Source organism: Gorilla gorilla, chromosome 17, assembly GCF_029281585.2.
Source record: "Gorilla gorilla gorilla isolate KB3781 chromosome 17, NHGRI_mGorGor1-v2.1_pri, whole genome shotgun sequence".
Classification (NCBI taxonomy): Eukaryota; Metazoa; Chordata; class Mammalia; order Primates; family Hominidae; genus Gorilla; species Gorilla gorilla.
The window spans coordinates 50,887,489-50,903,680 of record NC_073241.2 but is presented as its reverse complement, the minus strand read 5'-3'; the positions used below and the strand labels follow the sequence as shown (position 1 = coordinate 50,903,680).

Sequence of the window (16,192 nt, the reverse complement as noted above, 5' to 3'; positions counted from 1 at the left end):
GTCTTACTTTAATTTCTCAAAGTAAGACTTGATGTATACTTTTGTGTTATGAAGAACAATCTTGGATTGATTCTTCCCAAAATGATTGTGCAGACATGACCATATATATGAACTGTTGTAAGAATATAGATAGTTGATATAAGGTAGTCAGACTCATTCCATTTAACTATGCTCATTACATATATTTATATAATGGTGTTTTGATTTCTGTTTATTAGACATGATAAAGGTATATGCTTTTCCTGACAAAAACATAATGATTATATTTTTCTCTCTCCTTCTTCTCTCTTATTGCCACGTTTTTTTTTGGTCTGAAGCTATTCCAATAGAAACTGCTAAGCAAAATCCTAATGTTGCTTTGGTCCTTACTTCTTATGGAGGCCATATTGGTTTTCTGGAGGGAATCTGGCCAAGACAGTCCACTTACATGGATCGTGTCTTCAAGCAATTTGTGCAAGCCATGGTTGAGCATGGACATGAACTCTCTTAACATGTAGTTCTTTGGGTGCATTTTGTCTGAACCACAATTGTGAAGGCAGCTCAGCTTAGTGCACAAATTTTAACTATTGTATGTAAAGCAAATAAGCCAGCAGATGGGTGAAGAGGTCCAGAATGATATGCAAAAACTACTTTTTAGAGAAACAAAACAACTTTGTAGCAACAAATTAAATATAGTATTAGATTGTTACTTACGTAGATTTTATTCTTACTATGCCTTACCAAGTACATCCTTAAACAAAGTAGTATGTACATGAAATTGCACTTAACCAAAACTATTGTGTAAAAAAAATTTTAATTCCTCAGGGTTTTAATTTAAACTAGTATTTTTTTAGATTATTTGTTTTAGGTGATTTAATGGTACTTTAATAACTACTAAGAAATATTGGCTATTTGAATGTAAGTTATAAGGTGGTACATTCCTAAGGGTATTTATAGTTGATGATGACATGAAAACTGAAATAAGATAAAATACAACGTGCTAAATCTTTTATGTATCTAACTTTAAAAGACAAGCGCAACAATGTTAGACTGACTTCTATATGTGCTCTTTTACTCTGATAAGATTAAATTAGGACTAACTTATGTTTTATAATGATTATAATTTACATGCTTATTTTTAAAATAGTATATGTGGACACATATATATCATTATATTAAAATAAATTCTACCATTTTAAATTGGTCCTTTGTGAGTTTTTGTCTGCTATAAGGGCCCAGAAAGTAATCCCTAGAAAGTAGTTTATGATAATTTTATTAATGCATTAGTAAGAAACATTAATACTGTTTTGCTTTACTGTTTCCAGAATATTGAGCTCACACCACTTGTACCAATTAAGAATACTTTCAGCTGCAGGAAACCTAACAGTGCCTTAAGGAAAAATTATATCTCATTAACTTGTATTATAAGAATTCTCCTGGTGGGCAGGCCAGAGCTGGTGCAGAGGCTTACCAATGTCATCAAAGACCCAGGCTGTTTCTATTCCATCCTTATCACGGTGGCTAGTTATCTCCTAAACACAGGGTGGCTGCTGCAGTTCCAGATGACACATTTGTGTTCAAAGAATGAAAAGGGAAGAGTGGAGCCAGACACATCTCCCCTTTTAGGAAAGTGAAAGCTTTCCCAGAAGACTTGCACTTACATCCGTTAGCCAGACCCCTGTCACATGGCCACCCAGGTGGAGTGAGAGACTGGGAAAGCAAGTAATTTGTCAGTTACATACTTTATCAATCATAGTGAAGGCAGGCAAGGGAAAGGGGATTGGCAATGGTTATTGGGCTAGCCAGCCTATAATAATAATTTTCACATTATTCAACATCTTTTCCTTCCTCGTTACTTCAGCCTGTTTATAAAATACATATTTTTTTCCTCAGGTAACACGTTGAGAGAACCATGTACAAAAAATATATATTAACATAAAATTATTTACTAAAAATGCCACCATTTGGAGAACTCCTGATGATGTTCTTGTAGACTCCCTCAATACTGTATCTAAGATGATAGCAATAATACCAGTGCTTTTTTGTCTGTACAAAATATATTCTGATTCAATCATAATAATTACATTCAGTCTGTATGGATGAGGGGGCTGATCCTGCCGTGGATGCTGGCTGGCCTGAATCTTTTTTTTTTTTTTGAGACGGAGTCTCGCTGTCGCCCAGGTTGGAGTGCAGTGGCGCGATCTCGGCTCACTGCAGGCTCCGCCCCTCGGGGTTCAGCCATTCTCATGCCTCAGCCTCCCGAGTAGCTGGGACTACAGGCGCCCGCCTCCTCGCCTGGCTAATTTTTTGTATTTTTAGTAGAGACGGGGTTTCACCGTGTTAGCCAGGATGGTCTCAATCTCCTGACCTCGTGATCCGCCCGCCTCGGCCTCCCAAAGTGCTGAGATTACAGGGGTGAGCCACCGCGCCCGGCCCCGAATCATACTTTTTAACTTCTTTTCTTTTTATGAGATGGAGTCTCACTCTTGTCACCCAGGCTGGAGTGCAGTGGCGCGATCTCGGCTCGCTGCAACTTTCGTTTCCTGGGTTCCGGCAGTTCTCCTGCCTCAGCCTCTGGAGTAGCTGGGATTACAGGCGCCTACCACCACACCTGGCTAATTTTTGTATTTTTAATAGAGACAGGGTTTCACCTTGTTGGCCAGGCTGGTCTTGAACTCCTGACTTCGTGATCCGCCCGCCTCGGCCTCCCAAAGTGCTGGGATTACAGGTGTGAGCCACTACACCCGACCTTAACTTCCTTATTGAGATGTAATTCACATATAATAAAATTCACCCATTTAAAGTACACAATTTGGAGCTACAGCAGTGAGCATGCACCTGTGGTCCCTGCTACTCGCTACTCGGGAGACTGAGAAAGGAAGATCACTTGAGCCCAGGAGTTCGAGGCTGCAGTGAGCTATGATCACACCTTTAAACATCTGCCGCACTCCAGCCTGAGCAACACAGCAAGGCCCCATCTCTTAAAAAAAATTAAAGGGCATAATTCAGTGGTGTTTGTTCACAGAGTTGTGCAGCCATCACCATAATCTAACTTTAGAACATTTCATCACCCTGAAAAAAAGACCCTCTACCCCTTTAGAAGTCACTAATCCCTCAGCCCTAGACGACTGCTAATCTCTGTGTCTATAGATTTGCCTGTTCTGGGCTGTTTTATGTATATGGAGTAAAACAATGTATGCTATTTTGTGACTGGCTTCTTTCACTTAGCATAATGTTTTAAAGGTTCATCCATATGTGGCATGTACCAGTTCTTGATGTTCCTTTTTTTTTTTTTTTTTTTTTGAAACGGAGTCTCGCCCTGTCACCCAGGCTGGAGTGCAGTGGCACAATCTCGGCTCACTGCAACCTCCGCCTCCTTGGTTCAAGCCATTCTCCTGCCTCAGCCTCCCAAGTAGCTGGGACTACAGGCACACGCCCCAACGCCCGGCAAATTTTTGTATATTTAGTAGAGACGGGGTTTCACCATGTTGGCCAGGATGGTCTCGATCTCTTGACTTTGTGATCTGCCCGCCTTAACCTCCCAAAGTGCTGGGATTACAGGTGTGAGCCACGGCGCCCAGCCTGATGTTCCTTTTATGGATGCATTGTATTCTACTGTGCAGATAGAGATCAAATTTTGTTCATCAGTTGATGGATATTTAGGTTATTTCTTTTTGCTATTATGAATAATGCTGCAATGAACATTTGTGTAGTTTTTGTGTGGGCATATTTTTAATTTCTCTTGGGTATATACCTGGTCATATGGTAATTCTACACTTTTTGAGGAACTACCAGGCTTTCCCAAAGCAGCTGTACCATTTTACATTCCAACCAGCAATGTACATGGGTTCTAATTTCTCCACATCCTCACCAACACTTATTGTATGTTTTATTTATTATAAACATCCTAGTGAATCTGAATTATAAGTTTTAACCATGATATTCTACCAAGACCAAAATATGAACTAGCACTGTAATGTTTAAAGATTTAAAGATAACCACTAGTGTAAAACAAAAATAAAATACAACTCTGCATGCATGTAATTATGTACTTGTTATTTATAATGAGATGAATATTTTCAAGTACTGATTCTTGTATATCAAGGATAGATTATTCTCCCCAGCTGTTTCTTCACACACTAGCAAGCTCTGAGAAAGAAAGGCTGTGTTTTAATTATTTCTTACATCCCAAGCAACTAGCATATTGCCTAAAACACAGTAGGTCCTTAGTCAAAATTAGCTGAGTAATAGTGGTATAAACATGAAAATACAACTTTGTGAGCTGGTGCTTATTTTGAAAAGTTCATTTTGAGCATATCATGGAATTTTTTTCTAGTTTCCCTCTCATGTTTCTGTTTATTGTCATTATCGAACATTTATTCCAAGCCTTCTCTATATAGAGCATTGTATTCAGCACTAGGGATGAAAATAGATACAGTTTTCTCTTTTCTTTTTTTTCGCCGGGGGTGGGTGGGGGAGAAGCCTCAAACATTTTTTACACTTTGAACCCAATAAATAAACACACTCCCCCGCCCCCCCCCTACCCCGACTGAGACAGGGTCTTGCTCTGTCGCCTAGGCTGGAGTGCAATGGCGAGATCTCGGCTCACTGCAACCTCCGTCTCCTGAGTTCAAGCGATTTTCCTGCCTCAGCCTCCTGAGTAGCTGGGATTACAGTCATGCGCCTCCACACTCGGCTAATTTTTTGTATTTTTAGTAGAGCTGGGGGTTTCACCATGTTGGCCAGGCTGGTCTCGAACTCCTGACCTTACAATCCGCCCACCTTGGCCTCTCAAAGTGCTGGGATTACAGGCGTGAGCCACCACTCCCGGCCAATAAACACACATTTTATAGAACAATACTCGTATTATGTGCAATACATTCTCATATTTTCTAGCCCATCCTATTCTAGTCTGGTCTATTTTTTTACTTGAACATCACTGTTTTGTTTTGTTTTTCTTTTTAAGACACTGTCTCACTCTGTTGCACAGGCTGGAGTGCAGTGTGCAATCTCAGCTCACTGCAACCTCCACCTCCCGGGTTGCAGTGATTCTCCTGCCTCAGCCTCCCGAGTAGCTGGGATTACAGGCACCCGCCAACAGACCAGGCTAATTTTTGTATTTTTAGTAGAGACAGGGTTTCACCATGTTGCACAGCTGGTCTCAAACTCCTGACCTCAGGTGGTCTGCCCACCTCAGCCTCCCAGAGTGCTGGGATTACAGGCATGAGCCATTGCAACCAGCCCGTTTTTATTTTTAAAATGAAAGTGAGGCCGGGCGTGGTGGCTCACGCCTGTAATCCCAGCACTCTGGGAGGCCAAGGCCGGGGGATCACCTAAGGTCAGGAGTTCGAGATCAACTAGCCAACATGGGGAAACCTGTCTCTACTAAAAATACAAAAACTAGCTGGGCATGGTGGCACACACCTCTAATTCCAGCCACTTGGGAGGCTGAGGCACGAGAATCGCTTGAACCCTGGAGGGAGGTGGAGGTTGCAGTGAGCAGAGATCGCACCACTGCACTCCAGCCTGGGTAAGGGAGTGAGACTCTGTAAATAAATAAATAAATAAAAATTACTGTAAAAATGTATTTTTTGAGACATACCAATGGGTTGCAACCTGCAGTTTGAAAAACACTGGGATTCTAGAAGTTACTAGAAGTTAAGGAAATCACTATTCTCTAGCAGTTATCACACTTACTGATAGCTTCTTTATTTACCTGCTTTCTCCAGCAGACTATAAGCACAGTGAGGATAGGAAACATGTCTTTTTTGCTCTCCTTTTTTTCCCCTGGGGCCACTATAGTGTCTGGCTCATTCAAAATTCTTAATAATTATTTGTTAATAATAATAATAATACTTGAATGTTAGGCCCCGACACTGATGGGAAGGTAGGACTTGCAAATCAGGAGTGGGGAGAGGAGGGATTTTTGCAACCTGTCTCTGAAGCACAGCATCTGTTAAAGCATTCTGTTTCCCCTGCAGACTTCAGAATCAACATGGTAATTTTTAAAATCTCAGTTACTCTGAACCTAATATAGCACTGGTCGGTCACAAGGTAAGCACTCAACATTTTAGAACTTAATTTGGAGTTGATGAGGACAATTTGCAAGGTCAGGTGATAAAGAATACCTAAGAAATGTGCTATTTTAACTCGAGGCCTCACTTAAAAGACAGTATTTTGACTCTCACTTTTTTTTTTTTTTTGAGACGGAGTCTTGCTGTGTCGCCCAGGCTGGAGTGCAGTGGCGCAGTCTTGGCTCACTGCACCCTCCACCTCCCAGGTTCAAGCTATTCTCGTGCCTCAGTCTCCCAAGTAGCTAGAACTACAGACATGCACCTCCATACCTGGCCAATTTTTGTATTTTTAGTAGAGATGGGGTTTCACAATGTTGGCCAGGCTGTTCTCAAACCTGGCCTCCCGTGACCCTCCTGCCTTGGCCTCCCAAAGTGTTGGGATTACAGGCGAGAGCCACCGTGCCTGACCCTGAACATCTTCTAAATAAAAATAATTACTTGGATCAAATAAGAAAGACTTCTTGTCACTGTTAAGACTGTGACTCAGTATTAATTTATAACTCGACAATTTGTCTATTTGTGCCTTCTATAAATAGTTATCTTCCCCCTAGAGTTAGATACTGGTACCCAAATCTTGCAAACAGTACAATAATCATATCTATTCTATCTATACTTCAGGTTTGTTGATCATATTACCAAGAACTAAATACCAGCTGGATATTGGTAGACAAGCTAGCAATACATTAACAGATCTGAATGATCCCAAAAGAGCATTATTCAGCAGGACGTGGTGACTCACGCCTGTAATCCCAGCACTTTGGGAGGCTGAGGCGGGTGGGTTGCCTGAGGTCAGGAGTTCGAGACCAGCCTGGCCAACATAGTGAAACCCCGTCTCTACTAAAAATAGAAAAATTAGCCGGGCATGGTGGCGCATGCCTGTAATCCCAGTTACTCAGGAGGCTAAGGCAGGAGAATCACTTGAACCTGGGGAGCAGAGGTTGCAGTGAGCTGAGATCATGCCACTGCACTCCATCCTGGGCATAAGAGTGATACTCCATCTTTGGGGGCAGTGGGGGCGGGGGGAAGAGCATTATTCTCTGCTTGAAATTGTTAACCCACTAATTAGTATCTGTAAATTTTAAATATACTGTTTATCTATTTTACTTTACCTATGGGCAGATGCAAGGATTTCAGGCCTCTATTTTTCCAAGCTCTGTACTTAACTCCCGGTCCCTGAATATAGTTTATTTTTCCTAATGCTATACAGAAGTGTTCCAATATGACATTTGAAACTTCCAGGTTTTCTTAGAGTTGAAGTAATGCTTGGAGAAACATGATGTAGAATAAACTAGTATATATATTTTCATGATACATATTTAGAAATAGATTTTTACACACAAAAAATGCCTAATAGTCTATATATATACCTAGAGCTCTTTATAATCATTAATCATTGATCCTAGTATTTGTAAGTTCTTTTCTTGGGTAAGAAATTTGGACTTGAATTCAGAGCACTTGAATTTGGTTCTTAGCTCTGCTGCTGATCTGCCATTTGACCTGAGGCAAATCATTTACCCTTGCTAGACCTCAGTTTCTTCATCTATAAAATGCAGATAGTAATATCAATTTTAGAGTTTGTATGAGGATTAGAAAGGTAACATAAAAATGCTTGAACTATTGAGTACTATTAAAATATAAGAAGTTGATGGCCGGGCGCAGTGCCTCACATCTGTAATCCCAGCACTTTGGGAGGCCGAGGCGGGTGGATCACAAGGTCAGGAGTTCGAGACCAGCCTGGCCAACATGGTGAAACCCCATCTCTACTAAAAATACAAAAAGTAGCCAGGTGTGGTGGTGTGTGCCTGTCAAACAAAAGAAGTGAAAACATTAAGAAATACCAGAAAATGAGAGGCAAAGAAAAGGTATGGGAATAGTTAATCTAAAATAGTTATATTTATACTCTCATTTTTTTAGTTCTTTTTGTTGTTGTTGTTGTTGTTGTTTAAGCTTCTGGAAAGATAAATGGTATCTGCTATGGTTTGAATGTGCCCTTCAAAGCACATGTTGAAATTTAATCCTCCACGTGGCAATTTTGAGAGGTAGGGCCTTTAAGAGGTGATTGGCTCATGAGGGCTTAGCGCTTATGTATGGATTAATCTATTCATGGATTAATGGATTAATGGGTTATCATGGGAGGGTACTGGGTAGCTTTATCAGAAAAAAGAGACCAGAGCTAGCATGCTCGGCCTCCTGGCCATCTGATACCCCGCACTGCCTCGGGACTCTTCAGAGTCCCCACCATAAGACAGCTCTCACCAAATGTAGCTCTTGACTTTTAACTTCTCAGCTTCCATAACTGTAAGAAATAAATTTCTTTTCTTATAAATGACCCAATCTCAGATATTTGTTATTAGGAGCAGAAAACAGACTAAGGCAGTATTAATCTAATTAAGTAATAAACAAAAGTTACTCTGCATAAAAAGATAAGAAAATTGAGTGAATGGTTCAAATAACTGACACGTTCAACAAAAGCAGGAGCGCTAAATTTGACCCCATTTTCTCTTTTCCCTAACTTCTCACACCAGGATTTTTATCCTACAGAAGGTAAGTAACAGGTGACACCTTCTCTATGCACACCTTGTCTCCAGCTTTAGCAAAAAAAACAACAAAAACCTCATACTTTGAGAGGGAGAGGCCCACTGTCTTAGTCCCTTCAGGCTACTGTAGCAGAATACCATAAATGGAGTGGCTTTACACAGCAGACATAAAGGTCTCACAGTTCTAAGAACTCCCTCCATCCAGCCTCTTTTATAAGGACATTAATGTCACTCTGGTTCTGCCCTCATGATCTAATCACCTCCCAAAGGCTCTCTTTCTTTTCTTTGAATTGCATTTTCCAATTAAAAAAAATTTGTTGTTTTGTTTTTGTTTTTGTTTTTTTTGAGACAGAGTCTTGCTCTGTCGCCCAGGCTGGAGTGCCATGGCATGATCTCGGCTCACTGCAACCTCCGCCTCCTGGGTTCAAGCAATTCTGCCTCAGCCTCCTGAGTAGCTGGGATTACAGGCTCGCGACACCACACCCGGCTAAAAATTGTTTATTTTTTAGAGATGGGGTCTTGCTATGTTGCCTGTGCTGAAGTTCAGTAGCTATTCACAGATACAATCATCAAGCACTAAAGTTTTGCACTCCTGGACTCAAGCAATTTTCCTGCCTTGGCCTCCTAAGTAGCTAGGATGCCAATTTTTTTGCTGATATACAATACCTGTATCATATAATTAACTCATTTAAATGTAGAATCCAATGGTTTTTAGTTTCATCACAGAGCTATGCAATCATCTCCACAATTTTAGAACATTTTTATTATCCTCCGAAAAGCTCAATAACCATTAGTAGTCATTCCCCATTTCTCTCCCCTCGCCTCTTAATACCATCACTTTGTTGTTGTTTTTTACTTTTATTACTTTTTTATTCCTTTTTTTCTTTTTTGTATTTGCTGTAGAGACGGGGGTCTTACTATGTTGCCCAAGCTGGTCTCAAATTCCTGGTATCAATCCATCCTCCCACCTCGGCCTCCCAAAGTGTTGAGATTACAGGCATGAGCCACCACGCCTAGCCATACCATCACTTTGGGGGTGATAATTTCAACATATAAATTTTGGGGAAACACAAACATTCTGATCATAGCACCCACCATGAATTCAGTCTGTATGTTATTAAATGAAAGTAAAAATACTCAAAGTGTTAAAAACAAAAGTAGTATACTACTCTTCAAAAACAGGCAAATATGGGCCAAGTGCAGTGATTCATGCCTGTCATCCTAGCTATTTGTGAAGCTGGGGCAGGGGGATTCTTGAGCTCAGGAGTTTAAGGCTGCAGTGAGCTATTTTTGTTTGTTTGTTCATTTGTTTGTTTTGGAGACAGGGTCTTGTCCTGTTACCCAGGCTGGAGTGCAGTAGCGCCATCTCAGCTCACTGCTGCAGCCTCGACCTCCCAGGCTCAATTGATCCTCCCACCTCAGCCTCCTGAATACCTGGGACTACCGGCACAGGCCACCATGCCTAGCTAATTTTAGGGTTTTTTTTTTAGAGATGGGGGTCTCACCATGTTGCCCAGGATGGTCTCAAACTCCTGAGCTCAAGCCATCTTCCCACCTTAGCCTCCCAAAGTTCTGGGATTAGACTCGTGAGCCACCATACCCAGCTCCTGCAGTGAGCTCTGATCATGCCAATGCACTCCAGTCTGGGCGACAGGGAGACACTGTCTCTAAAATCAAACAAAACCCCAACTGATAATAATAATTCATAATAGTAACTAACATCTACTGATCTTAAACTTTATGCCAAATACTATTCAAATCACTTTACATGTATTTATTATTTCAATCCACCCAATGCACCTTTCATGTTTGATGGATGAGGAAAACGAGGCACAGAAAATTTAGATAGCCTGTCCAAGGTCACTCAAAGAATTGAAGGGCAGAGCCAGTACTCAAATTCAGAGTCTGGCTCCAGGAATCCCCTCTTTCATCAATATGTTACACTGTATAAGAAAATTTAGCCTGGTGCGGTGGTTCACGCCTGTAATCTCAGCACTTTGGGAGGCCGAGGCGGGCGGATCATTTGAGGTTGGGAGTTCGAGACCAGCCTGACCAACATGGAGAAACCCCGTCTCTACTAAAAATATAAAATCAGCCAGGCATGGTGGTGCATGCCTGTAATCCCAGCTACTCAGGAGGCTGAGGCAGGAGAATCTCTTGAACCCGGGATGAGGAGGTTGTGGTGAGCCGAGACCGCACGATTGCACTCCAGCCTGGGCAACAAGAGTGAAACTCCGACTCAAAAAAGAAAAGAAAAGAAAATGTAAATAACACAAGAATGAAATACAGTATGGTAATGGAGGGCGTCAAATAGTCGACAAAAGGAAAAACCAAAAAAAAATTAAAAATGATAAACAGTATGAATGCCAGGTATGAAGTATTCTTGACAAAAACATTTTTTTCTCTTTTTTTCTCCCAGAGCCTTCAGATGGAGACAAAAAAACTAAACTTGAAGAGTTATCAGTCCAACTAGATCAAACCTCCAGTTTAGGAGACATTCAGGGGACAGAGGAGCATGTTAAAAGATAAGCTGGGGGCTGGGCGCGTGGGCTCAGGCCTGTAATCCCAGCACTTTGGGAGACCGAGGAGGGTGGATCACAAGGTGAGGAGATCGAGACCATCTTGGCTGACATGGTGAAACCCCATCTCTACTAAAAATATAAAAAATTAGCCGGGCGTGGTGGCGGGTGCCTGTAGTCCCAGCTATTCAGGAGGCTGAGTCAGGAGAATGGCGTGAACCTGGGAGGTGGAGCTTGTAGTGAGCCAAGATCGTGCCACTGCACTCTCCAGCCTGGGCAACAGAGCGAGACTCTGTCTCAAAAAAATAAATAAATAAATAAAAAATAAGCTGGGGATGCAATCTGCAAAATACAGTATTTGGAAAACTTTATTAATTGTAAGGGAAGACCTAAAATGGAGTAAGAAAATAAACAGGGCCAGGCTTGATGACTCACACCTGTAATCCCAGCACTTTGGGAAGCTGAGGTGAGCGGATTGAGCCCAGGGGTTTGAGACCAGCTTGGGCAACATAGAGACATCATCTTTACAGAAAAAAAAAAAAAATCAGGTGGGTGTGGTGGCATGCACCTGCAATTCTAGCCACTCAGGAGGCTGAGATGGAGGATTGCTTAAGCCCAGGAGTTTGAGACTACAATGAGCTATGATCATGCCACTGCATTCCAGCCTATGTGACAGAATAAGACTCCATCTCTAAAAAAATAATTAAATTTAAAAAAAACAAGCAGGGAAGGATAGACAGATAAAATGTATGCACGTATGTCACAAATATGCATCAGCAATAAGCAATCAAATTCATTTTGGATCCTATCTGTATATATATTGTAAAGTTTTGGGGTTTCAAAAGTACCAACTAACTACACTCTCCATCTCCAGATTTGGAATTAAATTGAGAAAACAGATGGGGGCAGATTATCTGCTTTATTAATGGTAAAGCTAGATTTAAAACATAGATTGGATTGGAAGATAAAGTGAAATGCCCTCCTTCCCCCAAGGCACAACTCAGGATGAGTTTATAGGCAGAGCTAAATGCACACAGCACATTTACCCCAAGTGTGGGTCACGCACAGAAAAGAAAGCTATATAGTGTGGAGTTCCTCCAGGCCTGCCTTTTGGCGGATGCCCCCAGGGAATGCCAGCAGAACACAGACTCCCTTGCTGAGGGAGGGAAACAAAATGGTCAACCCTCTTCTACCCTCAATATTTTATGAGCTGTATTCTAGTTTATAGGCTCAGGCAGGAATATAGAAAGAGGAAGAAATGTGTTGCCCTTATACGAAAGATAATTTAGCCAGACGCGATGGCTCATGCCTGTAATCTCAGCACTTTGGGAGACCGAGAAGGGTGGATCACCTGAGGCTAGGAGTTCGAGACCAGCCTGCCCAAAGTGGTGAAACCCTGTCTCTACTAAAAATGCAAAAAATTAGCCGGGCATGGTGGCAGGCGCCTGTAATCCCAGCTACTCGGGAGGCTGAGGGAGGAGAATCACTTGAACCTAGGAGGTGGACGTTGCAGTGGGCTGAGATCGCACCACTGCACTCCAGCCTGGGCAACAAGAGCAAAACTCCATCTCAAAAAATAAATAAATAAATAAAGGTAATTTATAGGTTAAAATTTTCATAAATATTCCCTGAGAGGTGTCATTTTATGAGAACATTTAATAAAGGCTAGAACCTGTTAAGTATGATTAGGAAACTCAAGCACATTATTTCTTACTGAAATATAATCCACAAAAAATAAATCCATAATAAATTCAAAATTATAACTCCAAGGAGACCTTGGCCTAATAAACATGCTTCTCACTGAAACTACAATATGTTCTTAATAGAACATTTGCTTCTTCTAAGTTGGATGCCAACAAAACATCCACATAAACAGACATTGTCAGTGTTACACACAAAGTGTAAATATAGAAGATACATGCAGAAAGGCAAAGTTGCAGTTTAGTGGGTGGGAAAAACTAGGTTAAAGGTGAAAGTGGCCGGGCACAGTGGCTCACACCTGTAATCCCAGCACTTTGGGAGGCTGAGGCAGGTGAATCATGAGGTCAGGAGTTCGAGACCACCCTGGCCAACATAGTGAAACCCCGTCTCTACTAAAAGTTCAAAAAATTAGTTGGGCATGATGGTGGGTGCCTGTAATCCTAGCTACTCAGGAGGCTGAGGCATGAGAATTGCTTGAACCTGGAATGCAGAGGTTGCAGTGCGCCGAGATTGCACCACTGCACTCCAGCCCAGGTAACAGTGTCAGATTCTGTCTCAAAAAAAAAAAAAAGTGAAAGTGACTAATGGTGAGTAGATATGCAAATGAGGTGATGATCAGGAGAGAAGATGTGAAGAATTGGGCTCTGTGATGGTTAGTTTTATTGTGTAAACTTGACTAGGCCACAGGGTGTCCAGATATTTGGTTAAACATTATTTCTGGGTGTGTCTGTGAGAGTGTTTCTGGATGAGCATTTGAATCAACAGATTGAGTAAAGAAGATTGCCCTTCCAAATGTGGGTGAGCCTCATCCAACCCATTGAGAGCCTGAACAAAACAAAAAGGAATTTGTTCTCTCCACCTGTCTGAGCTGAGACATTGGTTTTCTGCCCTTACACTGGAATTCACACCATCAGTGCTCATGGTTATCAGGCACTGGGACTCACCCTGAACTATGCTACTGACTTGTCTTAGTCTCAGCCTCCATAATCATAGCCAATTCCTTACAATAAGTTTCTTTCTGTATCTCTCCAATCGGTTCTGTTTCTCTGCGGAATCCTAATACAGTCCCCCCAAATAGTTGATTGGTTTTCTTTAATCTATTAACGTCCTGGCCCAGTGCATTGGCTCACACCTGTAATCCCAGCACTTTAGGTGGTAGAGACAGGCGCATCACCTGAGGTCAGATTTTCAAGACAAGCCTGGGCAAGATGGCAAAACCCTGTCTCTACTAAAAATACAGAAATTAGCCAGGCATGGTGGTGCACACCTGTAATCCCAGCTACTCGGGAGGCTGAGGCATGAGAATCACTTCAACCCAGGAGGCGGAGGTTGCAGTGAGCAAAGATCACACCACTGCACTCCAGCCTGGGCAACAGAATGAGACTGTCTCAAAAAAAAAAAAAAAAAAGAAAAGAAAAACAAAATTTCAACATGAGATTTGAAGGGGACAAACACCCAAGCTATAGCAACCCATATATTTAGATGCACGCTAGCCAAATCCCTCAGATGATGTAATCTTTCTAGCAAGCACAAAAAATAATTATCAAATGCTCTAATCGTGCACAGTTAAGGGGAAGTACTCAATAAAAACAAATGCTAGGCCTCTGACTCAAATCTTTTTTTTTTTTTTTTTTGAGACAGAGTCTCGCTCTGTCGCCCAGGCTGGAGTGCAGTGGCGCGATTTCGGCTCACTGCAAGCTCTGCCTCCCAGGTTCACTCCATTCTCCTGCCTCAGCCTCCCAAGTAGCTGGGACTACAGGCACCTGCCACCATGCCCAGCTAATGTTTTTGTATTTTTAGTAGAGATGGGGTTTCACCGTGTTAGCCAGGATGGTCTCGATCTCCTGACCTCGTGATCCACCCGCCTCAGCCTCCCAAAGTGCTGGGATTACAGGCGTGAGCCACTGTGCCCATTTTTTTTGTTGTTTTTTTTAATTGAGATGGAGTTTCACTCTTGTTGCCCAGGCTGTAGTGCAGTGGCATGATCTCAGCTCACCGCAACCTCCGCCTCCCAAGTTCAAGCAATTCTCCTCCCTCAGCCTCCTGAGTACCTGGAATTACAGGTGTGTTCCACCACGCTCAGCTAATTTTTGTATTTTTAGTCAAGACAAGGTTTCAACATGTTGGCCAGACTAATCTCGAATTTCTGACCTCAGGTGATCTGCCCGCCTCGGCCTCTCAAAGTGCTGGGATTACAAGTGTGAGCCACCATGCCCAGCCCTCTGACTCAAATCTTAAAACTTCAGAATAGAAGTCGGATTCAGATTGTGCAGAAATATACATCAGCCTGTGACTAGGAGCAGACATGGAAGTGACTCTTAATTGGAAACATCCTGCTGGAACCTGAATCTTTCTTTTTTGAGACGGAGTCTTGCTCTGTCGCCCAGGCTGGAGTGCAGTAGCACGATCTCGGCTCACTGCAAGCTCTGCCTCCCAGGTTCACGCCATTCTCCTGCCTCAGCCTCCCGAGTAGCTGGGACTACAGGCTTCCGCCACCACGCCCGGATAATTTTTTGTATTTTTAGTAGAGATGGGGTTTCACTGTGTTAGCCAGGATGGTCTCGATCTCCTGACCTCGTGATCCGCCTGCCTCAGCCTCCCAAAGTGCTGGGATTAAAATCTCATCCCTGATTTAGAAGGCTCTTACTGGGGAAAAAAAAGTAGCCATTGAGTGGCTATTCAACCAACCATGGATTAAGACAAAGGAAACCGAAGCTCTAGTCTTGGAAGTTTTCATCAGTTGCCTTTCCATATATTTTAGCTTCTAGAATTCCATGGCTTATTTTCATCCCCAGATGCATCAAACTTACCCGAGAGGTTCCCCAGAGTGGAAGGCTCAGGGTCAGGTCTGTCCTCAAATGGCCAGCTCTGTCACTGTAAAGCCTGTTTAATAGTAAACACAGGACAATCGTGGCCTTAGCTGCCTTGCAGTTTCCCTCCTCCAGGACCTAGTGCTCCCCTGCAGCCAGCGGACAAGAGCCAATTATTATGAGATATGCAGTGATTTGGAACGAGAATTGATAGAGAGGTTTTGTTTCCAGAGCATGTAGCTTATTGGAACCCTATTTCAGTCAAGAGATATTGGATGGTTTCTTACCTCCTCTCCTAAAGACAGGCTGACCCAGTGTGGTGTGTTCCTCACTGGTAATTCTAGGGTACACTCGGGTAAAAATATAATTGCTTAATTTTCCTGAGCATCACTATAGAAAGATGGAAATAGTCATGATTATAGTGGTTTTAATATGATTGCCATGTTTTATTTTCCAGTCCATCAACTTTTATCTTTAATTACCCAAAGGTCAGTCTGTACTGACCTTTGTATGAAGCCATAATGGAGCCAGGCGTGGTGGCTCACACCTATAATCCCAGTACTTTGGGAGGC

At 42.3% G+C, this 16,192-nt stretch overlaps 1 protein-coding gene across 4 annotated transcripts in view; it reads left to right on the top strand.

Annotated features, from left to right (window-relative positions):
* Nucleotides 1-11,282, top strand: part of ABHD3 (abhydrolase domain containing 3, phospholipase) — a 64,481-nt gene extending 53,199 nt beyond the window's left edge. For 3 of the 4 annotated variants that reach the window (XM_031003776.3, XM_055368628.2, XM_031003778.3), the window contains one exon: nt 318-1,179. In XM_031003776.3, coding sequence (XP_030859636.1) covers nt 318-490 — 173 coding nt within the window. In that variant the 3' untranslated portion in view covers nt 491-1,179. Of the gene's footprint in view, nt 1-317; nt 1,180-11,009 lie in introns of those variants that run through there. The other variant, XM_031003777.3, reaches the window with a different exon arrangement.
* Nucleotides 11,283-16,192: the final 4,910 nt, after the last annotated feature.